Source organism: Podospora pseudocomata, assembly GCF_035222375.1.
Source record: "Podospora pseudocomata strain CBS 415.72m chromosome 1 map unlocalized CBS415.72m_1, whole genome shotgun sequence".
NCBI classification, from domain to species: Eukaryota; Fungi; Ascomycota; class Sordariomycetes; order Sordariales; family Podosporaceae; genus Podospora; species Podospora pseudocomata.
The window spans coordinates 4,184,338-4,208,375 of record NW_026946363.1 but is presented as its reverse complement, the minus strand read 5'-3'; the positions used below and the strand labels follow the sequence as shown (position 1 = coordinate 4,208,375).

The 24,038-nt window shown below is 52.9% G+C and overlaps 7 protein-coding genes across 7 annotated transcripts; 2 read left to right on the top strand and 5 right to left on the bottom strand.

Annotated features, from left to right (window-relative positions):
- Positions 1–243: 243 nt before the first annotated feature.
- QC762_114920 (uncharacterized protein) lies at positions 244–1,989 on the top strand (the record flags this gene model as incomplete). The annotated part of the gene is made up of 1 exon (XM_062885913.1): positions 244–1,989. The coding sequence occupies one exon, from the start codon at positions 244–246 to the stop codon at positions 1,987–1,989; it is 1,746 nt and encodes a 581-aa protein (XP_062748930.1).
- A 242-nt stretch (positions 1,990–2,231) lies between these two features.
- Positions 2,232–5,709, bottom strand: PFK1 (6-phosphofructokinase, alpha subunit). The gene is made up of 3 exons (XM_062885912.1): positions 4,314–5,709; positions 3,783–4,250; positions 2,232–3,727 (listed from the first exon to the last, which is right to left on the bottom strand). Exons 1-3 carry the CDS (start codon positions 5,217–5,219, stop codon positions 2,555–2,557), a joined length of 2,547 nt encoding a protein of 848 aa, XP_062748929.1. The 5' UTR covers positions 5,220–5,709; the 3' UTR covers positions 2,232–2,554.
- A 574-nt stretch (positions 5,710–6,283) lies between these two features.
- SRB4 (RNA polymerase II mediator complex subunit) lies at positions 6,284–8,203 on the top strand (the record flags this gene model as incomplete). Its single annotated transcript, XM_062885911.1, has 1 exon — positions 6,284–8,203. One exon carries the CDS (start codon positions 6,284–6,286, stop codon positions 8,201–8,203), a length of 1,920 nt encoding a protein of 639 aa, XP_062748928.1.
- Positions 8,204–8,565: 362 nt separating this feature from the next.
- On the bottom strand, positions 8,566–10,710 carry QC762_114890 (uncharacterized protein; the record flags this gene model as incomplete). Its single annotated transcript, XM_062885910.1, has 3 exons — positions 8,566–9,219; positions 9,278–10,110; positions 10,170–10,710. 3 exons carry the CDS (start codon positions 10,708–10,710, stop codon positions 8,986–8,988), a joined length of 1,608 nt encoding a protein of 535 aa, XP_062748927.1. The 3' UTR covers positions 8,566–8,985.
- Positions 10,711–10,899: 189 nt separating this feature from the next.
- QC762_0013990 (uncharacterized protein) lies at positions 10,900–11,608 on the bottom strand (the record flags this gene model as incomplete). The annotated part of the gene is made up of 3 exons (XM_062882977.1): positions 10,900–10,966; positions 11,204–11,436; positions 11,582–11,608. 3 exons carry the CDS (start codon positions 11,606–11,608, stop codon positions 10,900–10,902), a joined length of 327 nt encoding a protein of 108 aa, XP_062748926.1.
- A 1,669-nt stretch (positions 11,609–13,277) lies between these two features.
- Positions 13,278–15,725, bottom strand: QC762_114880 (uncharacterized protein). Its single transcript, XM_062885909.1, has 7 exons — positions 15,508–15,725; positions 15,264–15,485; positions 14,899–15,034; positions 14,733–14,837; positions 14,513–14,666; positions 13,698–14,458; positions 13,278–13,641 (listed from the first exon to the last, which is right to left on the bottom strand). Exons 2-7 carry the CDS (start codon positions 15,280–15,282, stop codon positions 13,632–13,634), a joined length of 1,185 nt encoding a protein of 394 aa, XP_062748925.1. The 5' UTR covers positions 15,283–15,485; positions 15,508–15,725; the 3' UTR covers positions 13,278–13,631.
- Positions 15,726–15,885: 160 nt separating this feature from the next.
- MEC1 (serine/threonine-protein kinase M1) lies at positions 15,886–23,747 on the bottom strand (the record flags this gene model as incomplete). Its single annotated transcript, XM_062885908.1, has 6 exons — positions 15,886–18,323; positions 18,378–20,575; positions 20,627–20,875; positions 20,955–22,382; positions 22,435–23,066; positions 23,126–23,747. 6 exons carry the CDS (start codon positions 23,745–23,747, stop codon positions 16,109–16,111), a joined length of 7,344 nt encoding a protein of 2,447 aa, XP_062748924.1. The 3' UTR covers positions 15,886–16,108.
- Positions 23,748–24,038: the final 291 nt, after the last annotated feature.

The window sequence follows — 24,038 nt, the reverse complement described above, 5'->3', positions numbered from 1 at the left end:
AACCAGGAACCCTTGGAGAAAAGTGGAGGCATCTCGAGCTACGAGCATCCATCGTCATTGACAAAAATCCCATCTTTGAGCTCGACCAACGCCCCGAAAGCCATACATACCTTTCCAGTGCTGGCGACGGCGCTTGGTATCTTTGCCAGCCAGCTATGTGCTAAACCAATGACACCATAACGGTAACCACACCATCCAGTCTACACCATCCCACATCCGAGCTCGAAAACGATATCGACAGCCATGTCTTCGCTTTCCACAGTCACGATGCGGTCCTCCCGCCTCATGCTGCGCCGGTGGGGGGTCCAGACGGCCCAGCGCAACTTCTTCCAGGCCGCCGTAGCTCGTCACAACCTCCGCGCCCGACCAGACGTCCCTTTTCTTTCCGTGCCCTCGAGCTCGACGTCGACACGGGTGACGAGAGTACGACACATGACGACGGAGCGGAGGGCTCAGCTCAGATATGAAATCCTGACGGGAATCAAATACGTCGGCTACATCTGGATCGCCGGCTTCGCAATCTTTGGTATCTCCTTCGCCTACTTTTGCGAGCGCAACGAAAGGGACTATCCCACAACAGAAGAATGGAGTTTCATGACCCGCTTCCGAATGCGTATGGCCAACATCGCCCTCTACGACCCTAAGCACGGCAATGCGGTGGATTGGATCCAAGTAGGACACTGGATCGACACGGTAATCAAGCGGTTACACGACCCAGAGTTCGAGGGAGCCGGCCTAAAGGACGCACCAGACGGTCCCAAGGGAACAAAGGACATCACGGCCAAATCTGAAGAATGGAGAAGAGCCTACTTCGACGCAATGATGTTCTGGGCCAAAGCCGCCGAGCACATGGAAGGTTGGGTCTGGGACACAGCAAACGGGGGAACCTTCCCCCCGGGGACGATGATCGGTCCCTCCAACCCCTATCCAAAACCCGTCCCCCCTGGTTTCCGTAAAGCCCCCAGAGAAGAAGATTGCATCCTCCGTCACGAGAACCCAAACGAAATCTACCTGAAAATCCTAAACACAGTCGGCTTCACCGACCGCCAGAAGATTGACGCTGGCCTTGCTTATGGCTCCTGGCTAGAGTATAAAGGCATCGCCGGACCAGCAAGCATCATCTACGAAGACGCCCTCCACCTCGCCCTCAAGCAAATCGAGAACACCACCCCCGCCCCCCTCGACCCAAAAACAATGACCCTCAACGAGGAAGCCGGGTTGCCGTCTGAAAACCTCCTCAACACCCTCACTGCCTATGCCGATTTCCGCGCTCGTCAAGGCGACATCAACTTTGCCCTTCCCGTATACATCTCCCTCCTCAAAGCCCGTCGCTCGCTCCCCCTCCCCTCAGATTTGGACTTGACCTCCCAGCTACGTAAAGCAAAACCCTCTTCTCAAAACAGGGGGTTTTGGTCGGGTGTCTACAACGCCTGTGCCAAAATCTTCACCCCCCCACCGTACCCAGAAGGACCGGGGGATGGGATCGCCCCCCCTATCCGCAACGCAGCCGAGAGGTGTCAGGAAGCTGCGTTGAGCCTGCACATTGGAGAGATCATGTATGCCACCAACCCTGACGCGAGAGAGGAAGGACTATCCTGGACGAGAGAGGCGGTTGATGTCGCGGAGGAGCAGCTTCACAAAATCAACCCGAACTTGAGGGAGATGAAGCCTGTGAGGAGGGTGTGCAGGGACTGTCTTGTGACGGGGCTGGAGAACTGGGGGAAGATGGTGACTAGGTTGCAGAGGGAGGAGCAGGCGAGGAGGGAGGAGCTGGAGCGGCAGCAACAGCGGATAGCGACGACCAAGGAGAATAACAGGGGGTGGTTTGGTGGGCTGTGGGGAGAGCGGCAGGCGCAGCGGGAGCAGGAGGTGACGGATCGGTGGTCGGCCGAGGAGAAGGTTATTGAGGAGAGGCAGAGGAGGGTGAAGGACTTTGTGGAGGATTTGAGGCAGCCGGATCGGGGGTGGTTGTCGTTTTTGAAGGCGTGAAAAGAGATTGTGTGCATCGGTGTGTATTTCCATTTTGGAAACGAGAATGGCTTTTGTTCGCTCGTTCACTCGCTCAAATCAATCAAGGAGTCGGTCGGAGGGTGGCAATCTAGCTGGGTTATTGTACAAAAGTGTTGCCAGATTGTTTCTCAACAGATATGATACCATTTCCAAGAGTGCTGTCTCTCGTCAAGCAACCACACATATAACTGCATATTGAGGAGCTATGCGTTCCAGAGTCTATTGTTGCACTTTACAGCTTCCTTTTTTATTCTTGTATCGGTGCCAAGGTAGTGGTAGAGATGATGGTGTTTTTTGCCCTAACTAAAGCCCACTCATCCATCCTATAACCCCCTCTCACACCAACCAGTCCCGAGCCTTTGTCCTTGTCTATTTCCCCCCTTCCCTTCCTGTATAAATTTACCGATCCCTTCGTCGGTGATGCTAGACGACAAGAAGGGAAAGTGGTACTTGATGAATCATCATTGCAGCAATGACAGCCCAAGTCACGGAGAGAAACAACCGTCAAAAGACTTCCTGTTTCGACTCTTCAGTCCCATCCCATTCAAGGCGGCACAATCCCACGCTTGACATCCTTCGCCTTGATACCAGTCAAGTCCGACTCGGGGAGCTCATACTTGGGACGGCCACCCAGAATGTCGACAATCTCCTTCATGCCCAGCCAGTACGCCGCCTTTGGCCGTCTGTTGGGCCAGTCCGTCTCCTCCTCCTCAACCTGCTTAACAGGCGTAAAGACCACGCTCGCGCCCTTGATGCCAATAACCGTTGTGCTCATGGGGTCCACCTTGACCCTGTTGTGCACGTTGCGGCCAAACTGCTCCAGGTGCTGGATACACCGTATGGCCAGCCTGACAGCCCGGCACCTGTCCATGGGCGACGGTACACCACCCTGCTGCATGTGACCAGGAATACCCTCGCGACTCTCGAACCTGCCGTGTGACTCTTCGCGGAGGATGTCGGCAATCAACTTGGCATTGTACACCTTGGAAGCCTTCTCGTTGATCAAGATGAGGCGACCGGCACGGCTCTGGCCCTGGTCGTGGGCGAAGACGTTTTTGAGATGGCGCACGTCCGCAGCGAGCATATCGAGGCTGACACCCTCTTCCGGGGTGTACACAGCCGACGCACCAACACCAAGACCACCGAGTGTCGCAACGTAGCCAGAGCGTCCACCTTGCGTCTCAATGACAAAGACACGTCTCCGGGTAGCCGAGGCAGACTGCTTGATCTTGTCGCAATACTCGACCAGTTCGTTCAGACAAGTATCCGAACCGAGCGAGTATTCTGTCCCTGGCACATTGTTGGAGATGGTGGCGGGGAGTAATGTCATGGGGATGCACAGGGATGGATACTGATCCCTAGCCTTGCGCAACTGAGAGACAGCATGGAAAGCTTCGAAACCGCCAATGAGGAACAAAGCGTCAAACTTGTACTGCTCAATCAAGTTGGCAATGGTCTCCATGCCGGACTCGCCTGGAAGCTCGCGGTTCGTTCCAATTTCCGAGCCACCTTTGCTGGCCCATCCGTCCACCTCAAGCCAGTTGAAGGGTCGGACAGCTCCAGGGTTGTCGGCATGATGCCGGGCAAATCCGGCGAAGCCGTTGTAAATCGCCATCGGCTCGTGCCCTCGGGACAAGCAGTAGGCTACACCAGCGCGCACTGCAGCGTTCATACCGCCGGCGGGCGCGCCGACATTGATGAACCCAATCCTCATTCTCTGTAAAGTCTGTCAGCACCCAAGAAACCTGCGAGTGGAGAGAGGGGAGCCGTACTTCCTTCTCTGGCAGCAACAGTTCCTTGTCTACTTGGACCGCCGTAGTCATCATGAACGACTTGTATTGCTCCGAGAACTCGGCGTCCCGTAGACCCATGGCCTCCTCAAAGTCCTGCCGTTCGATTGCCTTGGCCACCTTCTTGGTGTCTTGTACCGCATCCATAAGGGGCTTTCTGACAATCTTGTTCTCGGTGATGGCAATGACGCAGGTCTTTGTCTCAGGGGTGGCCTCGAGAACAGCCTTGACGGCTTCAACACCTTGCAGTGTCGCCAGCATACGGTCGTAAGCAACAGCTGTCCCGCCTCTCTGAACGTGGCCCAATGTCGTGATTCTGGTGTCGAGTCCGAGGCCGTCCTTGTCCGCAAGAAGATCCTTGACCATTGCCGGGGTGATCTTGTTCCCCTCTCTGTCGAGTGCTCCCTCGGCAATGATCACGATCGTTTTCCGCTTGCCGATTTTGCGATGCTGTCGTTGACTCGTTTAGCTTCAGCCAGAACAGAACGACGTCCCAGAGGAGGGTGTACTTACATGCTCAACGATGCTGCACATTTCCTCTCTCCAGTTGTCTTCCCTAGGTTTCTCCGGAATAAATATGAAATCGGCACCCGTCGCAACACCGGCCATCAAAGCAAGCCAGCCACAATGCCGCCCCATGACCTCGACGACGAAAGCGCGGGAATGGGAAGAGGCTGTCGCCTCGATGAGATCGACAGCATAGCAGATTCTTGCAAGCGCAGAGTAGCAACCAATAGTGGCATCTGTACCAGAGAGATCGTTGTCAATGGAACCGACAAGACCGACAATGTTGAGATGTCTGAATGGCTGAAGCTCCTGGGTGGTAAATTCGCCATTGGCAGCGAGTTCGTCGAGCAGCGAGGGCCATTCGGCACGGAATCGATCCGCGCCAGTCAGGGAACCATCTCCTCCGCAGATGATGAGGGCGTCAATGCCGTGTAGAATCATGTTCTTGGCAGCAGCAAGGCGACCAGCGCGTTCGAAAAAGGCCATGCACCGGGCGGTTCCAATGAGAGTACCGCCCTCGGAGAGCCACCCGCGGACATCGTACCAATTCATCTTCCGGATGAGGTCACCGCCACGGACCAAGCCCTCGTACCCTTCGTAGATGCAATAGGCGTCACAGCCCATGTGGATGGCCATGCGCACACAGGCGCGCACCACGCCGTTCATGCCTGGGGAGTCACCTCCCGAGGTCATGATGGCGATTTTCTTCTTGGCCGACATGTTGGTAGTAGATGTTGGCTCGGGTGTCTCGGGGTCAATGTCAGTGGTGTTGCGAAGTCCGAAAAGGGGCTGGAGAGTCGAGGAAAGGAAACGGAGGGGGGAGTGGCGGTAGAAAAAGGCCAGTAGCGTCCAGATCGGATAGATGACGATGGAGAAAGGCCGAAGTAAAAAGCGTGTGTCAGGTAAAGGCATGCTCCAGGCCGCAAAGGAGCCCGGTGTGAGAGTACGTAGGGATATTCAGTAGTACCAAGGGGGGTAAGAATTGGAGGAAGAGAGCAGGCGGGGCACGGTTAATCTGGCCTTTTTGAATGTTGGGAAGACAGGAAATCAGAAAACGGAGAATCGGATGAGGTTCGAGGATATCAGCACCACGCTCGCGCCAACTGCAGCTGACGAGTGCCTCCCTTGGCCAACCCAGTGGGAAGAGCCCAGTCTAGTGGGCAGTGGGCAGGAGCTCTTATCTTATCGGGGAGCGCGGGGTGGTTTCCAGGGCACAGCTCCCGCTCTTCTCTTTACCTACCCTAGCTTTGGTTCCTCACCTCAGACTGGACAACATCTCACCAGTTAAAAAGCGCCGGTGTCGCACATGTCAAATATCCCTCACATGGTCCCTTGCTCCCTCTCCCCAACGTCTGCACCTCCTGCGCCCTGTTGGTTGCATCGCCAGGTGAGGGGTTTCTGGGATCAAAGACTCCGTGGGTAGTCAGAGCAATGACATAATTTGGGAGCTGAGGTGGTTTTTGAGATTTCTGGGAGCAGCGGGGGACCCTGGAGCTCGAGTGGGAGGGTCACTTCGGCCCCACCTTACGGAGCATCTCAAGCCTCATCGGTCGCGACTACAGCTTGCAGCTTCCAACTCACATCAAACAACTTGATCCAAGATATTGTGGTTCAAACTTTCATCGGAATCACGCAGCCTTGAAGACAATTCCCAAGGACGACTCACAGTTTTATCGTGAGAAGAGAGGTTGATAAGATTGAGTCTCTGAGCGGCTCCTAAACAAGTCCAGCCGGCCATCGATTCCCTATCAGTTTCCTTTTCTCTCCTGCTCTGACCCCCATTCCGCAGCTTCCACGCTAACCGCTTCAGGCAACAGACTAACTCTTCATTGGTGCACACTCCACCGCCAACTGTGAACATCAACGGGCAGGTATCAACAACCATCGTATCGCCAGTTATAAGAGCATTCTACATAGCACCAAGGCACATGGCACATTTTCATTCATCATAAAGAGGACCTCATAAAGTCGCCATTATGGACGACCGACCCTTTAACCTGCAACCGCCAGCGGCAAAGCCAAGAGGCCCTCAAAATATCGCTGAATTCTGGGCCCGGGCACGCTCACAACCTGGCGGCATCCAAGCCATGGTAGCAGCTCGAAGAGCCAAAGCCGCCGCTGCTGAACAGAAAGATGGTCAGAATGATGTTGAAATGGCCGATTCCAACGAGGCCGAGGAACCTGCCGAGACCGAAGCTGAGGAGTCGACCGAAACCCCGGATATTAACGCCGTACGGGCTGAACTCCTTCAACAAACCCAAGCCGCCCTGGCAACATCAAACTGGGCCCTCGACTTCCTTTCCCTGCTAATCTCCAGGGAGATGCCGACTCAAGCTACCAGCACACTCAGCCAAGAAACACGCGCGACTGTTGGTCTCGGTACCCTAGGCGCCACCATGCTCGCAGCGCCCACCGCCCTGGCCCAGTCAAGAGAGACGGAGATGAGAATGACAGCTATAGGCCAACGATACCTGGCGTTGGACAACTGCATCAGCATGGCGAAGCCTGCACAGTCAAGATTAGAACACCAGATCCAGGCTGAGGAGAAGTACTGGGCCGAGGTGTCCACAGTCAAGGAAGCCGGCTTCAGAGTTGCTCGCATGGCTCAGGAACCACAAACCATGTGTGTCAGCTTTGGCTTCTTGAACGCCGCCCCAGAGTTCAAGAACAGCGGGATTGCACCGCTGAGAAGAGCCGACGATGGGTCCGTCAAGTTGGAGCTCGGAAGAAGGGGCGGTGGATCTCGGCGCATACGCGTCAGGATTCTCGAGAACGACAAGGTTGTCGGACAATCGTCGTTGCCGGATCCGTTGCCAGAAAACGCAACACTTGTCGACCGTGTCAAGGATGCACGCAATACCATTTTTGCTCAAGAGCTGTGGCATGAGATCAACAGAGAAGCGAGAACGCTTGGCGGCCGCAATGTGCGGATGTCCAGATCTTCTGTCACGTACGCCATGAGTCCAACCTCAACCATGTCGGTCGAGCTTGCCTCGTTGGAGGAAGAGAATGCAAAGGACACAGCAGACTCACCAAGACCAAAAGACGATGTCGCCGAAACGTTGAGCCTAGCCTTGGCCCTACAGCTTTCCCACGCCCACAAAATCAATGAAAGGCGGCGGGAGGACAGGAACGCGGTTCAAACCTCGGCTCCGGTGTACTCCCTCCTCGGCCCCATCGTCTCGTGGTTCGAACACGAGAGGAACATCGCCCAATTCATCCAGCATCTCCTCGCCTATTCAAAGGCTCTACGCTCCGCCGGCCTGCCCGCTTCAGTTCTCGTGAGGGAACCGCTGGTCCGCACACCACCCGGCGCGGGCACGGCAGCTGACTCGGAAAATATCGGCCCGGTATTGTACAGCCCTCCAGCGGTGGAGTTTGACGTGGACATCACGCCTCAGTCTCGACTGAGGGTGATGGTCAAACCTCCCCAGTCTGACGGCCCTCGTTACGCTGTTTGGACGTTACCGCCACCGCCATCGTCGCAGCCGGGGAGTGGGAATCCGCTGCAGAGCGTGTTTCCGCCCAGTCCGGACGAGTACTTTGATGCTAATGACGCGGTGTGGTATATCAACGGGGCTGTGCCGAGGGCGTTGACGGCGCATTCCATGTTGGTGCTGGAGGGGTTGAAAGGGAACTCCTCTTCGGGGGAGGAGGGTCTCGCGAGGTGGGCTACGAGGTCGGATGAGAAGGGGTTGATGGATGAGACGAGGGGTTTGGGGATCGGGTTTGAGTTTACTTTTAGTGAGGGTGGTCCTGAGTTGAAGGTGACTGGGGCTTTTGCGGAAGGGGGGGAGAAGGTCAGCAGGCAGTGGGTTTGGGGTTTGGGGAGTCAGGCGGGTGAGGCTCTGGAGGATGTGGTCAGGCAGGTGCTCTCTAGCTGTCTTGATACTTAGTTGTCGTGCTCGATGGGTGCTTTTCTGGGCTACGTTCTGTCGGCCCGACGAGAATAGGGCGGCGTGAATGGTACCGTTCTAGCGAAGGTGTTGTTGCCTCCCTCTCGGTCGGATGATCCTCTGCTGATGGGTTGGCGATGACACCATTTTCCGGTCTGTTCTTTCAACAAGCGGGATTGCGAGGTCTGGTATTTATGGTGAAAAACTGGCTCGGCAAGTCAATATAATAGCGCAGACTTCGATATGAGGAAGGACACAAATCTTCACTGTATTACAAAACATGCCATAACTCTGTAGTCTCAAGAGGATGTAGGTTCATGCTTTGGAACGAATGTCAAGTCCCTTCTCTCAAAAATGTCACCACAAGGATCATCAAGATATTTCAAAGCATTTCTCTCTCTCTTTTTTTCACAACTCGCTAGTTAATGTATGTATGTAATCATAAAAGTCGTTAAAAAAATAACCAAAAAAACTCGCAAGACATCAAACCAAAACATGACCATGATAAAAGACCAACATGAAAACAATATCCAAAACTAGAAAAACAAAAGTCCACCCATCCACTTCTTGTCTCCTTCCATGACAATGACCACTGGTCAACTATTCAAGCTCATTATTAACCATGCATTGGTGGTTGGTATCATCCAAAACACAATCATCATCATCCTTTTCCAGAAACAACCAAACAAAAAGTTTCTATAACAGCAAGACGTCATCACACATTCATCATCATCAGTGATTCATCATCCCCAAAGTCGCCAAAGTCGTATCATGCCGGGCTTTTAGTAACGATATTGGCGACCGCCTGGGTGACGGTGGCTGTCGTAGATGATCTCACGCTCGACCACGCGCTCGTCATCCAGACGGTGTCTGCTGCTGCTGTGGCTGTGGCTGTGGTGGTGGTGACGGTGCTCCCACTCATCGCGCCATTCGCGCTCGTACTGGATCTCTCTGGCGCGGTCCTTGCGGGATTGGCGGATGCGGTCTGAGAGGTTCACAAGACGGACAACCTCCTCCTGTTTAGGGCGTTAGTAATCTATCGGCAGCATGTAGAAAAGGTGAGTGTGAACTTACGTGAGCCAAAAAGTCGATAATGTAGTAAAAGTACTCGGTCTCCTCATACTCATAGCCCATCTCCTGAATAGCCTCACGGCAGACCAAGTCCTTGGTAATCTCAGTCCAGGTCTCACTGCGACGCTGCTGGGGGGGAGGCGGCGCAGGAGAGTTCGTCCTCGACTTGGAAATGGTGAGACGGCGATCGGTAATCTTCTCATAATCGTCACGATCCCGGCGGTCCTTGTCAATGATCTGCACACTCAACCGCCTCTCCCGCTCAATGTCACGGTCACGGTTGCGGTCACGGGCGTCCGAGATAGTGGTGGAGGTCTCGGAAACAACACTCTTCTCGTCACGGTCAGGGATGAACTTGGCCCGGCGAACACCGCTGTACTTTTGCCATGTCACCTCAGCAGAGGCGCCACCGGCACCATCCATGCGCACACGCTCGGTTCCGGGAGGCACATCGACGATGGTCCAATCCTTGGTGATGCCGTTCCAGGCCTCGCCCATCTTGCCGCGCGCATCGATCCGGGACTTGATCTCGTAAGCTTCATCGTCGTAGTCGATAACAGGGGGTGCGGCCGAGTGAGCGCGACGGCCACGGGAGATGCTCCGGCGACGCTCAATGTCCACATGGAGGTGCTTGTTCGTGGAGACCACCAGGTCGTCCTCGTAGGCGTGGACAACGGGACGGGAGGGCCGCTCTACAGACCGGCCGCGGCTGTGCGAGTGGGTGTGCTTGTGAATGTCCACCTCGGTGGTACCCTTGCGATTAGTATAAATGTCTATCTCAGTATCACGGTGCTCGTGACGCTGAGGAGGCGACGGCGGACGGGCTACAACCATGCCTAGGATGAGTTAGTACAACCAGTTCAGCTTGGGACGACCGCAGTAGTGGATGACTCACCATGGTCAATATCGCGGTAATGTGTGATAACCTCTCTCTCGATAGTTGGGCCCTTGATGACCTGGGGCTGCGGCGGCGGCGGCGGAGGAGCCGGGCTTGGGCTCCGGCGCTCTTCTCTCCGATCTGTGATGCGGATGCGCTCGTGGATCGAAGGCGATGGGGAACGGGGCCTCTCAACATAGCGAATTCTCTCCGAAGGGGCCCGGCTGGGCTCGCGTGTCCTTTCGACCTGGCGGATCCGGATATCCTCCTCTACTCGCCTTGGGCCTGGGCTGACGCTTCTGGCCCGCTGAACAATGCGCTCCCTCATCCGAATCTCCGGGCTGGGAGATCTCGGCCTCTGGCGCTCCATGGTCTCGACCTCTCTTGCCCTGAGCACCAACTGGCCGGCTTGATTTGGCCTCTCCTCCCGCAACATGAAAGCGGGGACCCTTGCGGGGTCACGGTAGTCGTCATATTCACGGACGGGGGCACGACGAGGAGGAGGTGCGTCCCGAACGTATTCGCGCTCGTCGAACTCGACACGGCTTCTGCTGGACATTGTTGCTTGGTGTTTGGTGCGTTCTTTCTGTGGCAGATGGTGAGCTTTTCTGGCCGGCCTAGCGGTGGAGCGGGGTATGCTGACCTGGCGGGTGGAGGTGGATGGAAGAACTCGAGACCGCTGGGTCACAGAGACTGAGAAGGCGGGGTCGTGAGATGGGCTTGAAACACAACAAGAGCTAGTCTTCTGTCAAGAGTGTGTAGAAAACTTGAAAGAGCCAAAGTTGCGGATGTCCCTGGACTTTCCGCAGAAAAACCTGGAGATTGTGCGGTGGGAAAAGGCGTTCAGCCTGCTCGAGGCTGTGACGTTGGTCGGCTCCGGGGGGTTGGAGGACTCCTGTACTGAGAGTGGCCAAGTGCGAGCCAAGGCGGGGTCCAACGCAGGCAGTGACCAATCTTGACCAGTGAACTTGGCAGACAACCCAGGCTTATGCCTTTTCTCCTCTTCACTTGTCACTTTTCGGCTTGGTGGTCGGCTAGGTCTTACTTCTCACAGTGGGAAATGGAAATGGTCGATGGTGTGCGCAACGGATGAGGTGAAGGGTGGTGGGAAGCCGGAGAAGAAGCCCACGGGGCCTGGGCCGGTATTAAGAACTGAGATGATGCTTCGAGAATGGAAACAGAAAGTGGTCGCAGTCGTTGCAGAGACCGGCAGGCCTGTTGGCCAGCCTCTGGGTATTAACTGCTTTCCCTGCCGCTGGGCCTGACTGACGACGAGTTTCAGGGTCTGGCCTGGTTGGCGGTGCCAGCCAATTGTTCGGGATTTAATTTGGGCTCAAACCAACGTCGTCATCCCACAGCTTCCCTGCGCCTTAGCTAGTCTAGTGCGCCTAGATCGGCGCCTACATTCCCTTTCAACTTATGTAACCAACAATCAGCCTGGTTTTGGGCTCATTCATAGTGTCTGTAAGGAGTGAATACCATGACTACCGGCGATGTTTGATGAAGCATGACGGTCAGGCCGTGGGAGAGTCTTGATTGTTGACTTTTCAACGCTTTGAAAGACCCCCAATCTATGGTGGGGTCCATAGACGTTGGCACGAGCCGTTGCGGCGTCTTGGCACTGTGCGCTAGTAGGCAGTTTACTCGCCATTACAGTGTATACTGCTATCGGATGCACTGTGTTTTCTTGTGTCTACTAGGCTTTATCTCGATGTTTCTCAAACATGCGATGTCCTCTCTCCCCTCGCAATCCTCCATCAACCTCACCAGATCCCTCTGCAGGAGTGCGGTAAAGTGTCACAACCAGCCCAGACCAAAGCCCGTCGGTGACACAGGCGTCACAAGCTTCTCCAGAGGCACGAGGGACGTCGCAGCAGGACTGCACCCCCACCGGATGGCAGACTCAACCAGCCGGACTAATGTGGGCCAACAATCAGATGTCTCTGGCCTGGTGACGCCGATGACTGGGGAAAAATTGAGACAAGACGAACAGGCTAGAAGAAGCGCTATGTTCTCTCTCACAATTGGTTCATCTCATCAGTGCTACCTACACTACTATCATGATGGCCGCAAGCAAAAAAAGTTGCAGCCCCTCACTCTCCCCCAGCCCCTCCTTTCCAGCAGATAACCCCACCACGGACGAAAGCCTGGTCATACATCATCGATTCACTTTCGTCCGCAACACCGGATACTTACAGTTGCTTCGAATCAACCCGGCGTCTCTCACCGAATTCTCATATAACAAACTCATTATAATAGATCTCGCTAACACCCTGTCCAAAACACCAACTTTTTTCTGTTCAAAAACTTGAGAAATCCCCGTATCACGTAGCTTCGCCCATCGGCCCCCCACCAACCTACCCCAAAAAGTCTCGTGTATAATCCAAGACATCTTTCACCCACACCCACACCTCCAAGACAGGTGACGCAATAATGCATATTCGGCAGCAAACGAGATTCTTCCAGAAATCCTGTCCATTCTAACACTAGTAGACAAGCCGTGACTAGACTTACCGACATTTACGCATCACACGAGAGCAGACAAATGCCGATGTCATTATCACGAGCTTTAGTCTCGATGCCCAAGGGGCAAAAATGGAAGTTCAGAGAACATCTCGATTCAGATCATCAACTTTATCGTCGTAGTTTGGGCATCAATCATCCAACTTCCGTAATCGAGCAGCAGCAAGCACAACATCATGCACTCAAACCGCCCATCATGACCAAACCATATTGAATCCACATCAATATAATGCAGTTTGAGATCCGGACTGGCTGTCTCAAAAGAACTGTGGCCCCCCTTCCCTCCTCATCATGATAGGAGAGTAAACATAGTCCAACACACACTTCTACGGCACAAATGATCCTCCCTCCCTTTCGGCTCGGCCCATGAATCCAACCAACCTACCACGCCGCTCAGATTAGCGAAACCCATAGTGTACATATCCCCTCCCCTCTCAAACGAAAAAAGAGTCCCACTTCTGTTTCGTTTCACATTGTTCTTTTTTGTTCCTGTAGATCCCGAACATGCACCCAACACAGGTCAACAGATCGTTGACCCAGCCAGCTACCCGGCCAAGTGATGATAAAAATGACAGATGGCAGATCGGCACACAATGAAATCAGTTACAGATGATCGCAATGTATTTCCTCCTATGGAAAAATATGGGTTACTCTGACAAGAAAAAAAGTAGGAAAAAAAAACAGTATGATACACCCACCCAGGTATTATGCCGCCGCCAAATTCTGTGTGCTCTTCCTGCTTTGAATAAAATCCGGCGGCCGGTGCTGTAGTGGCAACCATAGCTCCTCCTCTGAGGGGCCAAAGCCATATATCATCGCATTGAAGAGCTCATCGTGAAAAAGAAAAAAAAATGAACCCAGAAAATTGTGCCAACAAGAAAAGTCCACTACCTGCCTCGCCAAAAAAAAAACATATCAAGTGTTGACGACGGGTAAAGTGTGTTGAGTACATCAACTCTAGGCAGCCCTGCTGACAGTTAGCATCAGTCCCCATCAAGCAACACCCTGCAAAAAAAAACTTACGCCTTTCTACCACGCTTCTTTGGGGCAGGAGCAGCTTCACCATCGGCATCGGCAGCCTTGGCCTTGGGCTTCCGGCCTCCTCGCTTCTTGGGAGCGACCTTCTCCTCAACCTCGGCCTCCTCCTCGGCCTCCTCCGGCGCAGCATCAACCTCCGCATCGGCCTCAACCTCAGGCTCAGGCTCGGCATCCTTCGCCTTCTTGCCCCGAGCTCCACGCTTGGCAGGAGCAGCACGCTTCGGCTTCTCGACAACCTCCTCCTCGTCCTCCTCGGGTGTCGCCTCGGACTCTGGCTCAGCTTGCGGCTCAGGCTCCTTCGCCTGTTTCCCCTTAGCTCCACGTTTGGCAGGGGCAACACGCTTGGGCTTCTCAACAATTTCATCCTCGTCTTGCTCCTCCTCTTCCTCCTCCTCCTCCTCCTTGTAAACAGGCGCCGCCTTCTTGCCACGAGCAGCACCTCTTCTCTTGGGCTGCGCAGCTTCCTCTTCGTCCTCTTCCTTAACAGCAGCAACAGCCTTCTTGCCACGAGCAGCCTTCTTCTTGGGTTTCTCTTGCTCCTCAGCCGGCTCAGCATCAGCCAAAACTTGATCCTCGTCCTCAACAGCAGCAGCAGCCGCCTTCTTGCCACCACGTTTAGCCTTCTTCGCAACAGGAGCCTCGGTCTCGGCTTCAGCCTCAGCTTCGTCTTCATCAGCCTTCTTGCGGCCACGCTTAGCAGCACGCTTCTTGGCAGGAGTCTCTGCAGCCTCAGCTCCATTGCCCTCCTATATCACGGTCAGCCATCGGTTAACACCAACCCCCGGCAAAGCGCAGCTCACCTCTTCCTCAGCGTTCTTCTTCTTCCGGGGCTGACGCGGGCGAATTCCCTTCTGTCCAGGAACGTTGAATTCGGGGTCGCCATTGAAATCCTCAGCATCGATATGTCCCTGGTTAAGAACCCTCTGGACCTTCTGCCTCAAATCAGGGTACTCCCTAGTATGCTTCATTAGTTTTCCACACCCAACCGCCACATTACCACCAGACAATAGTCAAACTTACTCCAACTCCTCCCAGCCATCAAGCATATCCCAGTTGTATTCACCGTTCTTGTCCTTGCTGAGATACTCCTGCAAGTTGGAGATGGTCTCACCAGAGACGCAGCCCCTGTGTGAATTCGTTAGGACATCGATTCCAGCAGAAAAGGGGTGGATATAATTAGACATACCAATGACGCCAGGCCCAGCTCCCATGCTCCATGATGGTCACCCAGACTCCAAACCGGAGCTGACCCTTTTCAATCTTGATGTTTTCCTTCTTGCAGACGGGGTCTTTGCACCCGGCACGGCCGGTAGTGGCTCTCTCTGTGGATGGGTTAGATCATGTTAAATACGATGGGGGTGGAGTGGAGGTGGAAGGAAAGTGACGTCGACGAGGTCGGCTGCTGATGAATCCAAAATGACAAGAGGTAAAATGTCAAAGTTGGAAAAGAACATCTCGTGAGCAACGTGGTATGACCAAGGCAGACTGACAATGGTGAAAACCCATCATGCGATAGGAAAGAAGAGATGCACCATCAAGAGAAGGACATACCAACACGATAACCAGACATCTTGACCGACTTTCAGTGATCAAGCCGATTTTGTTAGGATTGCCGAGATTGTTGAGAATCCTCTATTCAAAGCAGAAAACGTGCCGAATCGCTGCAGAATAGCTTCCCAATCGCTTCCTTTTCTCTGTCGTGTCGAAGACTGGAAGATGGACGCGTCTGTTGCGCGTTGCTGAGTGGGTGAGATTGGATAGAAGACGGTGAGCTTAGCGAGAGCGTGCTGTAGACAGTGAATGGGTCGATCCGACCAATATTTCAACACACAACAAAGTTTGCCAGAAATATTTCTGGAAAAGAAGTGAAAAATTTTCTCAAAGGAAATCGAGACAGACTTCCTTCTGACCGTCAATGAAAAAAGTTGGAAAAACCAGGCAGAAATCTCAGCTGTTCCACAGTTCTTTTTTGCGAGAGAAGGTACGACCTATCTGGAGGGAGGTGGAATGAACGGTGAAATCCAGGCCCAAGCGTTGTGTTGCGCTAGGCGGGCTGAGCGATCATTAATAACCAGCCAACCCGCCGTTTGTTTGGATTTCAGGGGTTAACTCGCTGTCATCAACAATCTGGGAATGGCCCTCCAGGATGATTGTTGCATTGTGAAGGTCGAGCGTGTCATTTGCTATTTCGAGGAAACGCAACAGACTGATAGAAATTATGTCAACTAGAAGGAATCCATTGACTCAGATATCACCAATCTCTACAAACACTATCCATCTAAATACCTTCCTAAAACCAACACCCCCTTAAATAACCGCTATGCTCACCTTCCCAAAAACTCGCTATTCATAACCACCACCCCGCTCATACAATATCCCATATTTTATCCAAGGATTTACAAAAACGGACACCACCCAATATACATCGCCGCCAAATTCCTCGGGTTGGTCGCCTCCTTGATCAGCATATCCACCTGCCCCTCCACCCCCAGCGGTATGCTCTCCTCCGGCAGCAACCCCTCCACCTTCCTCTTAATGCTCGCCACCACACTCGTAGGATTCAACTTGACCACCTCCTTCGTCCTCTTGCTCCCCCTCTGCAGATCTAGCGTCGGATCATAAATAAACGCCTCCAAAATACTCATCAACGTCTCCTCTTGTTGCCTGAGTATTCTCAACGTCAGCTCGCTGCAGTGCCTAAACGGCCCTTCATACCGATACACCCCCATGGCATACTGCATATTGTGCGTCAACCTGAACGGCACACACTCGGGCTGGGTAAACGTCCTCCCCTTGTCAAAAAGACAGTTGAAATCCACGTGGAAAACGCCCCCGTTCCCCTCCTCAAGCAAGACATTCTCTCCGTGCCGGTCACCCAACCCGAGAATCGTCCCCACCATCGACATGACCGCACACGACCGCGTGTACTTCAGCCTCGCCGCGAACCAAGATGAAGGGTTGGGAAACTGCGAGACGAACCACTCCCCCAACACGGGCGGGAACATCCCGATGATCGTCTCGGTATAGATGTGCGTGTTGTTGTCCCCGGCGCAAGCCTGCTTCATCAGTTGCGCGAGCTGGGTGTAGTTTGGCGAGATGTTCCTCCCCCTATAGATGCTCAGCAAAATTTCGCGCAATGTCTTCAGCCCGTCGACCCATTCGATGATGCCGCATTCTTCGTTGAGGGGCGTGACAGCATATGTCCTGATGTAGAGCTGCCTTCGGCTGGATTCCACGTCCCGTTTAAGCGAGCGATTGATGAGCGAGTTAAACTCCATTAGGCGCTGGTCTGTACGCAGATCGTCCTTGGGTTTGATCAGTAGACCATAAAGCTTGCCATCTGATCCACGGGCTGTCAACTTCCGTGGCTTTGCCAGTGACCCCAAAACCAAGACATGGTCAAGGAACGCCTCAATCGTGACAGCATCCCGAGAAAATGGCTTGTGCCTCCTGACATTGTCTGTCAAAGTCGGCAACGTGGCAGTCAAACTGGTCTCAACCGGAACGACCAGCGGGCAAGGCGTGCACTTGTGGTTAAAGAACAAATCCCTAGTGATGCTCGCCGTCGTTGTCCTGTTGCTCTGAAAGTGTCCATTGTTGCAAGCCACGAGCAGTTGTTCGGCTAACTTCTCCCCTGCTCTCAAAAACGCCTTAATGTCCGGGCTGGACGTCTTGATCGTGTTCAATATCTTGATTGCCCTCCTTTGGCGGTCGTTTGGTTGCCTGCTGGGATTCGCCATGAAAGGGAAGACGTTCCAGAGGGCCTGCCTAGGATAGGCGTTCACCACCCTGACAATCATGTCCTCCAGTACTTTGAAGACATCCGGGCTTGGGTGTCCTATCCGGGCAGTGATTTGAGGCAAGGATGTATAGCAAATATATGCAGGCATGGTCTCCAGTTGCTTGTGGAATTTTGCGCAGAGCTCAGTGAGAATGTCACGTCGTCGCTGGTACAATTCTCTGGAAAACGTCACCTTGCCGTCTGGAGTTTTGTTGACCTGAGATCCGAGTTCCAGGAATAGCGTCAGAATTCGGGGAAAGGTTTGAGAAATGTACTTTGACCCAAAGTTGAGCGAACGGAGATAGTTCTCAATGACGAGCTTGGCTGTCTCTCCAGTGATGTACTCATCACTCTGTTGCTCCGGATCCAGGCCTTTCTCCGACTCCAAAAGCTTCTTGTAATGACGCCCAAGGTAGTAATGACCCTTCTCCCAGCGTGAATGCGTCTTCGCTGCTTGCTGATACTGTGCCCGCAATGCGCCCGCATGCGTTTGGCCGGTGGAATCAAGCCATTTGGCCAAAAGAAGCTGCGCTGTCGCCGTCAACATATTGCGATGGGACTCTTGGCTTCTGGCCGAGCTCGGAGGAACGGGTCCAACTGCTTTGTCGATGAAGGAGTTCTCCTTGATCGCCATCTCCAGTATCTGAATAGCTTTGCGATGATGTCCATCCTTGTACAGCAGACGAGCGTTCTCAATGATAGCAGAAGCATCGCCGAGTTGTTGAGCATGCAGCACTGCGTTGAACGACTGATGCATGGAGCCGGCCTTCCTCGCCAGCTTACCGCTCAGGAGCCAGAGTGCCGATATATCCTCGTTGCCATATTTCGGTCTGCAAAAGTCAGTAACCCAAGCTCCAGCATCAGGACTCCAGGGGCTAACATACCTCATCAACTCCATAGCCGCCCTCCTCACACCAAGCAAATACTGCTTATCCCCAACATAAGCACCAAGCACCTGCAACCTCCGATCCAGCGTCGCAAGAACCGCCTGATTGTCACCTTCCAAAGCCTTATTGCTAGCAATCATCTCAAGATCGCTTAGCACATGACATCTCAGCATAGCCTCATGGCAAGCCCTCAACGACGACGTCGCCGAGTAAGTCATTGACCCCGCCACCTTGTCCCGCAAAATCTGGATATGCTCCTTGAATCCCCCCATATCCCTCTTCTTCAGCGAAAGCAAAGCTTGCCCAACCCCAAGATCGAAAACCTCCGAAACATCGCCTGCATTGTAAAGCCCAAGGTACTTCTCCAGTGTTTCCCACCGCCCCGTGGCCCACGAGGCTTCCACCGCAAAGGGCGCTATCCTGTTGACCGTCGCTGAAGACCTCTTCATGCCCTCCACGTAGTTGAGCAAAACGTCATGCTGGCCTGATTCTTTGAGACAGGTGAGGAGATCAACCTGAATATCAGTGTCCTCGGGAGATTCCGCCAGTCGAATCTCATACCATGTCTGGGCTGCTGTCCAGCGGCCAGCTTTCCGATGGTTGAGGGCTTGCTGGTCCAAAGTGACCGTGCCCAGATGAGCCGAGACACCTTCCAAACCATCTGGGTCGTCGATTTGCGTGTAAATGTTCTGAAGAGTGTCACGCAACCGATAGTCTTCGTCGACTTTCCGTACTTCCTGTGGCTTTTTCTTATCGAGATTCTCCAGGTGCGGCTCCAGAAAGTAAAGAGCTCTGGCATACTCACCGCAATCGACAGCTCGCTGCGAAAGCAACTTTGGATCGAGAGAGTCGAGAACATCCTCAACCCAGGCGACCTGTTTCTGGGCCCTTGGTGTGGTCGCCTTCAGTTTCCTAATTTGCAGCCATCTCTTGAAGTAGTCGATAATGCGGAACACCGCCTGGTAATAGAGCTTTGTCTGCTCCTTCTCGACGTACGAGGCTGTGCTTGGCGGGTGGTATTTCAGAATAGCCAACAACTCAGCCTTGATCTTTGGACTGAACACCGAAGAGTCCGGTTGGCCCAGGATGACATGCATGACCACAAAAGGCAGCAAAAATTCAGTAACCGTGAGATCTTTGACCTTGATCAACCGGCACAGCGGCTCAAAGATCATCTCACTAAAAGCGTTCTGAGTGCAGCGCAGCAGATCAAACACGATAGCTTTGAGCCATGCGGAATATGACTTCTTCCCCGGTTTGAAGATCGGGTATTCAGTGGACTGCTTAGGCAAGGGCGCAAGCAAGAAGGAGGAAGATAAAAGCGGGATAAGGGTTTCGCGAGTGCTTTCCGCAAAGGCGAGCCATCTCCTATAGACCGGCTCGCTTTCTCCTTCACCAGCCATCTGGAAGGCAACTTTAAAGTCGGTTCTCTCGAGGAGAACCTGCATGGCATAAGAGAGGTATCCCTGGAATTTGGTGTCGGTTGTCGACTGGAAGGCTTTGACCAGGACATTCTCCAGCACAAAGGCCACAAAGTCAGTGGTCTCGCTTGCGTCCTCAAAGTTGTGAATGACGACAATGTGTTGCTGCTCCCGCGTAGTTTCCAGACGATTGGAGTCCAAGCAACCTATGAGCCCGAGAGCTTCAGCGCATGACCGCGTAATAGATGGTTGCCATCCGTTGTACTTGACCGAGCAGTCCAAGATTGAACGAGTCAAGGTTGTGAGGATAGCATCCGGACGTTCGCTAATGGCTGAGGTTTGGAGATATTCCTGGTGCTTCTCCAGATATGGCACCAGTTCAGTCAACGCGTACTCGACAACACCGGGGTTTTCATGGCCCAAACGCTGTGAGAATACGGCAAAGGTCTCCTTGATCGTCAAGCGCGGGCGAAGGCCTTCGACTTCCTCACTGATATCCCGCAGCTCATCAATTTCACCGAGCGAGGGAAGCTTGATGGAGTACTCCATGATGATCTGTCTGTTCTTAGAAAGCAGATCTTGCAACAGAGACTTGAGGAATTGTTTGGTTTCTTCATCGCAGGAACTGTAGTAGAACCTGATAAGGTAAAACGTCGCTTCGAGTAGTGCTTCCAGGTCGGTGTCCTCCATACACGTGAGCATGGATGCCCAACATGAAAAGGCTGCTGACCGGAGTTCATCGTGGGCCAGCGCAGTCACCAAGCAAGCCGATATCTGTCGATATATTAGAGAAAGTCTCGCAAGCTGACGCTTTGCTTTACTTACTTGGGTACGGGCAATGCTGGCGTATGAAGAACACACCCTAATCATTACCTCCATTGCGCGAATGCACAATTTTCGCTCCTGTGGAGGAGGATGTACATTGTGAGAATCATTGATGTTCTCGACTAGCCGCGTAGCGACGCCCAAGGCATAGGGTTGAAGAAAGCGCCCGATAACATCTGTCTTGCTCATCTTTTTGTCCTTTGGCGTTCCGGTGATCAGGTTCGCCATTGTGACAAGTGCTGTTCGTACCTAGTAACTGTCAGTCATGAAGCTCTCAAGATAGCCAAAAAAGAAAAGGAAAAAAACAAAAACCTTGAAGAATCCTTACCTGAGGCTTTCGATCGTCGTTCGCAGCGGCGGCATATTTGAACAACTCTAAAGCAATCATCATGGGCCCCGTTCGAAGTAAATCCACCAGGGGAGACTTGTTAAGATGCGCAGATGTATGTTGAAGCAGCTCCATCGCGTACGATTCCACGTTCGGTACGTCTTGTACAAGGAGAAGTGCAAGTATAGACGGTAGGTTTTCAGCATCAACACAAGGCTGCCAGCAGTCCTTTTCGCCCCTTGCTTCAGCAATCTTTTGAATGACCTCGCGTTTTTTGCCGAGAACCAACCACGGCAACGCATGCTTTTGCAACATCTTCAAAAGGTTATGAACGCTTATCTGAAGAAGTTCAGCAACCAGCTGTGTGGTCTGTGGCCTTGACACGAGGTCCTTGACGACTGAAAACGCCAAACTTGGCCAGAAAGGCCGGAAGAGGCTGGCAATCGTGACATCATGAGATTCCGCAAGGTTTATAATCTCGTTGAACGCAACGGTTGATACCATCATGTTGTGGTGCCCGAGATACTCGACCAGTTTGACGAGGACGAGGTTCAACTCCGTGTCCGCCACCACTCGCCCAACTTGGCCCCATGCCATAATGCAAGTTTCCTGCAAGGAGATGACGTTTTGGTCAGATATTGATTTGAGAAGTCCGATAGTACGGGCCGTGTTTCTTTTGATAACGCTGTTATCCACCTCGGTGGCTGAGAAATTGGCAAGAAAAATGGGCAACGCCCGTCCAGCAGCAATACGAAGCTCTCTGACCGAGCTGCTCAGAGATTGTAGGCACCACTTCCCAGGAGCCGACTTTCCATTGTCCCAAAACTCCCCATTCGGTACGTGCCTAGCTATTCGTCGAAGAGCTATCATCGCAAAGATACGAGGCCGCCTGGATTCGACAAATTCTTGCAACAGAATTAATTTACTGAAAGAGCTTAGTGCGAGGTTCTTGATATCCGCATCATAACCTGAGACCGGCGTCATATTGCTGGTACCAGAGCAATACAAACACCGGAATTTGAGAGTCGAGGGAGTGCTGTGCTTGTGAACTGTCAATGTATTATCTGCCGCGCAGAACAGACGTGATATAAGTTCAATAAGCCAGCACTGATCGGCTTCGCTAAGCTGAGGGTAGGCGTCCGCTAAGTGGTTCAAGATATCTCCGAGGTCCATTTCCGGATCTGTCTCGAATAGCTGGCAGAGTCGCCCATGAATATCACCCAAAACTCCGGACGCTACTGATGAAGAGTCCGTTTTCCTACGTTTCGGTGGAGGTTGTGAGGATGCTTGTGGCGGGTTGTTCTTGGCCAAAAGCTTTTCTACCTGTTGCTTCAGTGCTGCATCCACATAGTTGCCTGTTTGAATCTCAGCGGTAAAGCCCTTGAAAGCTGGGTTTACGGTTGCTTGCGCCAAAAGCTCGACAGCTCGCTGGGTTTGAGTTAGCATAGTTATAGCATCAACGTCATATTGTTTTACTCACTGAGAAATCCGTATCAGCCCCAATGACAGCATTCTCCATCGTCAGTACTTTTGAAATCCCAAAAAGACCACAAGAGATAAGACTTGATGTTGGTGCATGAGCAATGGCAGCTTTCGCTAGATGAACAAAAGCAAGACACATCACGCGCCTTGCATCTACTCCTTCATCGTCTTGGGTGAGTAGTTGTTGGGGATTTTTGATCACGTTGTTGCATACTAAAGCAAGAGTGGCATTAGCCTTGTGCTTGAAGATTGCATCCGTGGCGCCAAGTTTGTTGTATGCCTCTGCCAACTCAAGAGACATCTGAACAATTTTCGAAACCCTAGTCTCCGAGGGGACTGGCAAAGTTGCCACGAGGAGACTGAGCGGCTGGAAAAGATCCAAGACCCAGATGGTATGATTGCCGTAAAGAACAGAGATATTGGCCTCAGGCCCGGGAATGATGGCGCGTTGGATGATTGAAAGAAGGCTGGTAGCAAAATGGATAGCATTTTCTTCACCCTGGAGAGGGAATGTGCAATTCAAGATCGGGGTTTCAGAGACTGATTTCAAAAATGCGCTTGGGGGCAGCTCGATTTGGACAGGAGAAGTTCTGGTCGTCGAGGAATTTGGGTCAAAAATGTCAAGAATACCTAATGGAATGTTAGTGGGCTTGTTCTCCCATATCCAAGAACATCAGAGGTAGGCTTACTGTCAAGGGTTGCACGGAAGTACTGCATAAGCGGCAAACCGAGGTCCCAAATTTCTACATTATCCTCTACAAGCTCCAGGATGTAATCGAAGAGTGCTTCAACTTGATCAGTGATAGCCCGCGCCCTCCTATGTGCCAGTATCTTGAGCAGTCGTGGAAATATCCATAGCCACAGAGGCTCCTCGCCCATATTTAGGTATTTCGTCCCGTCGGTGGCGCACTTCAAGACGGAAGGCGTCTCCGTTAAAGTGGTTCTTAGGAAGCCGAAAGCTGCAATGGCGCCTTCGTGTAGTTTCTCTTGGGTTGAAAATGGGTCGTCCCAGTAAAGGACTTTGAGAGAGACAGATCCGATCATGTACACCAGTAGATGATTGTACTCGACTTGCTCTGCTGGTGTCTTGATGTCTTCGGATTTGGCGTTGTAATTTTCCACGAGACTCTGAAGATGCTTCAGTTCTTCGGTCGAAGCGTCACTCAAGTGCGACTTTCGCGATGTCGACGAGATGTTCTCTACGATCTGGGCAGCGAGGGTCGATGGAGGGGGTGCTCCATGGGGGAGCGTATTGTTGCTAAATCCATGCTGTGTGGACCGGGCAGTCCTGCCGCGCGAGTCGGGTGTCATATTGCCTCGGCATGGCGTGGTCGTGATCAGACCGAAAGCGAGTGACTTGAGGCGGGACCCTGGTGTTTTGGTGTTCAGGAAGCTTAGTTGAAAGTGAACGCGGTCGTCGCGGGGGGTCCAAAGGCGTGGCGCCGCGTGGACACGTGACAGCTCTTTAATTGACTTTCACTCGAGAGAGCAAGTAGCAACAATTCCTTGGAACCCTAACCCTAATGAGAATTTGCTTTCGACTTCTTTTACCCCTAAATCAGCATCAGTTTCCATGTTTTCGCAGATATCAAAGGTCAAGTA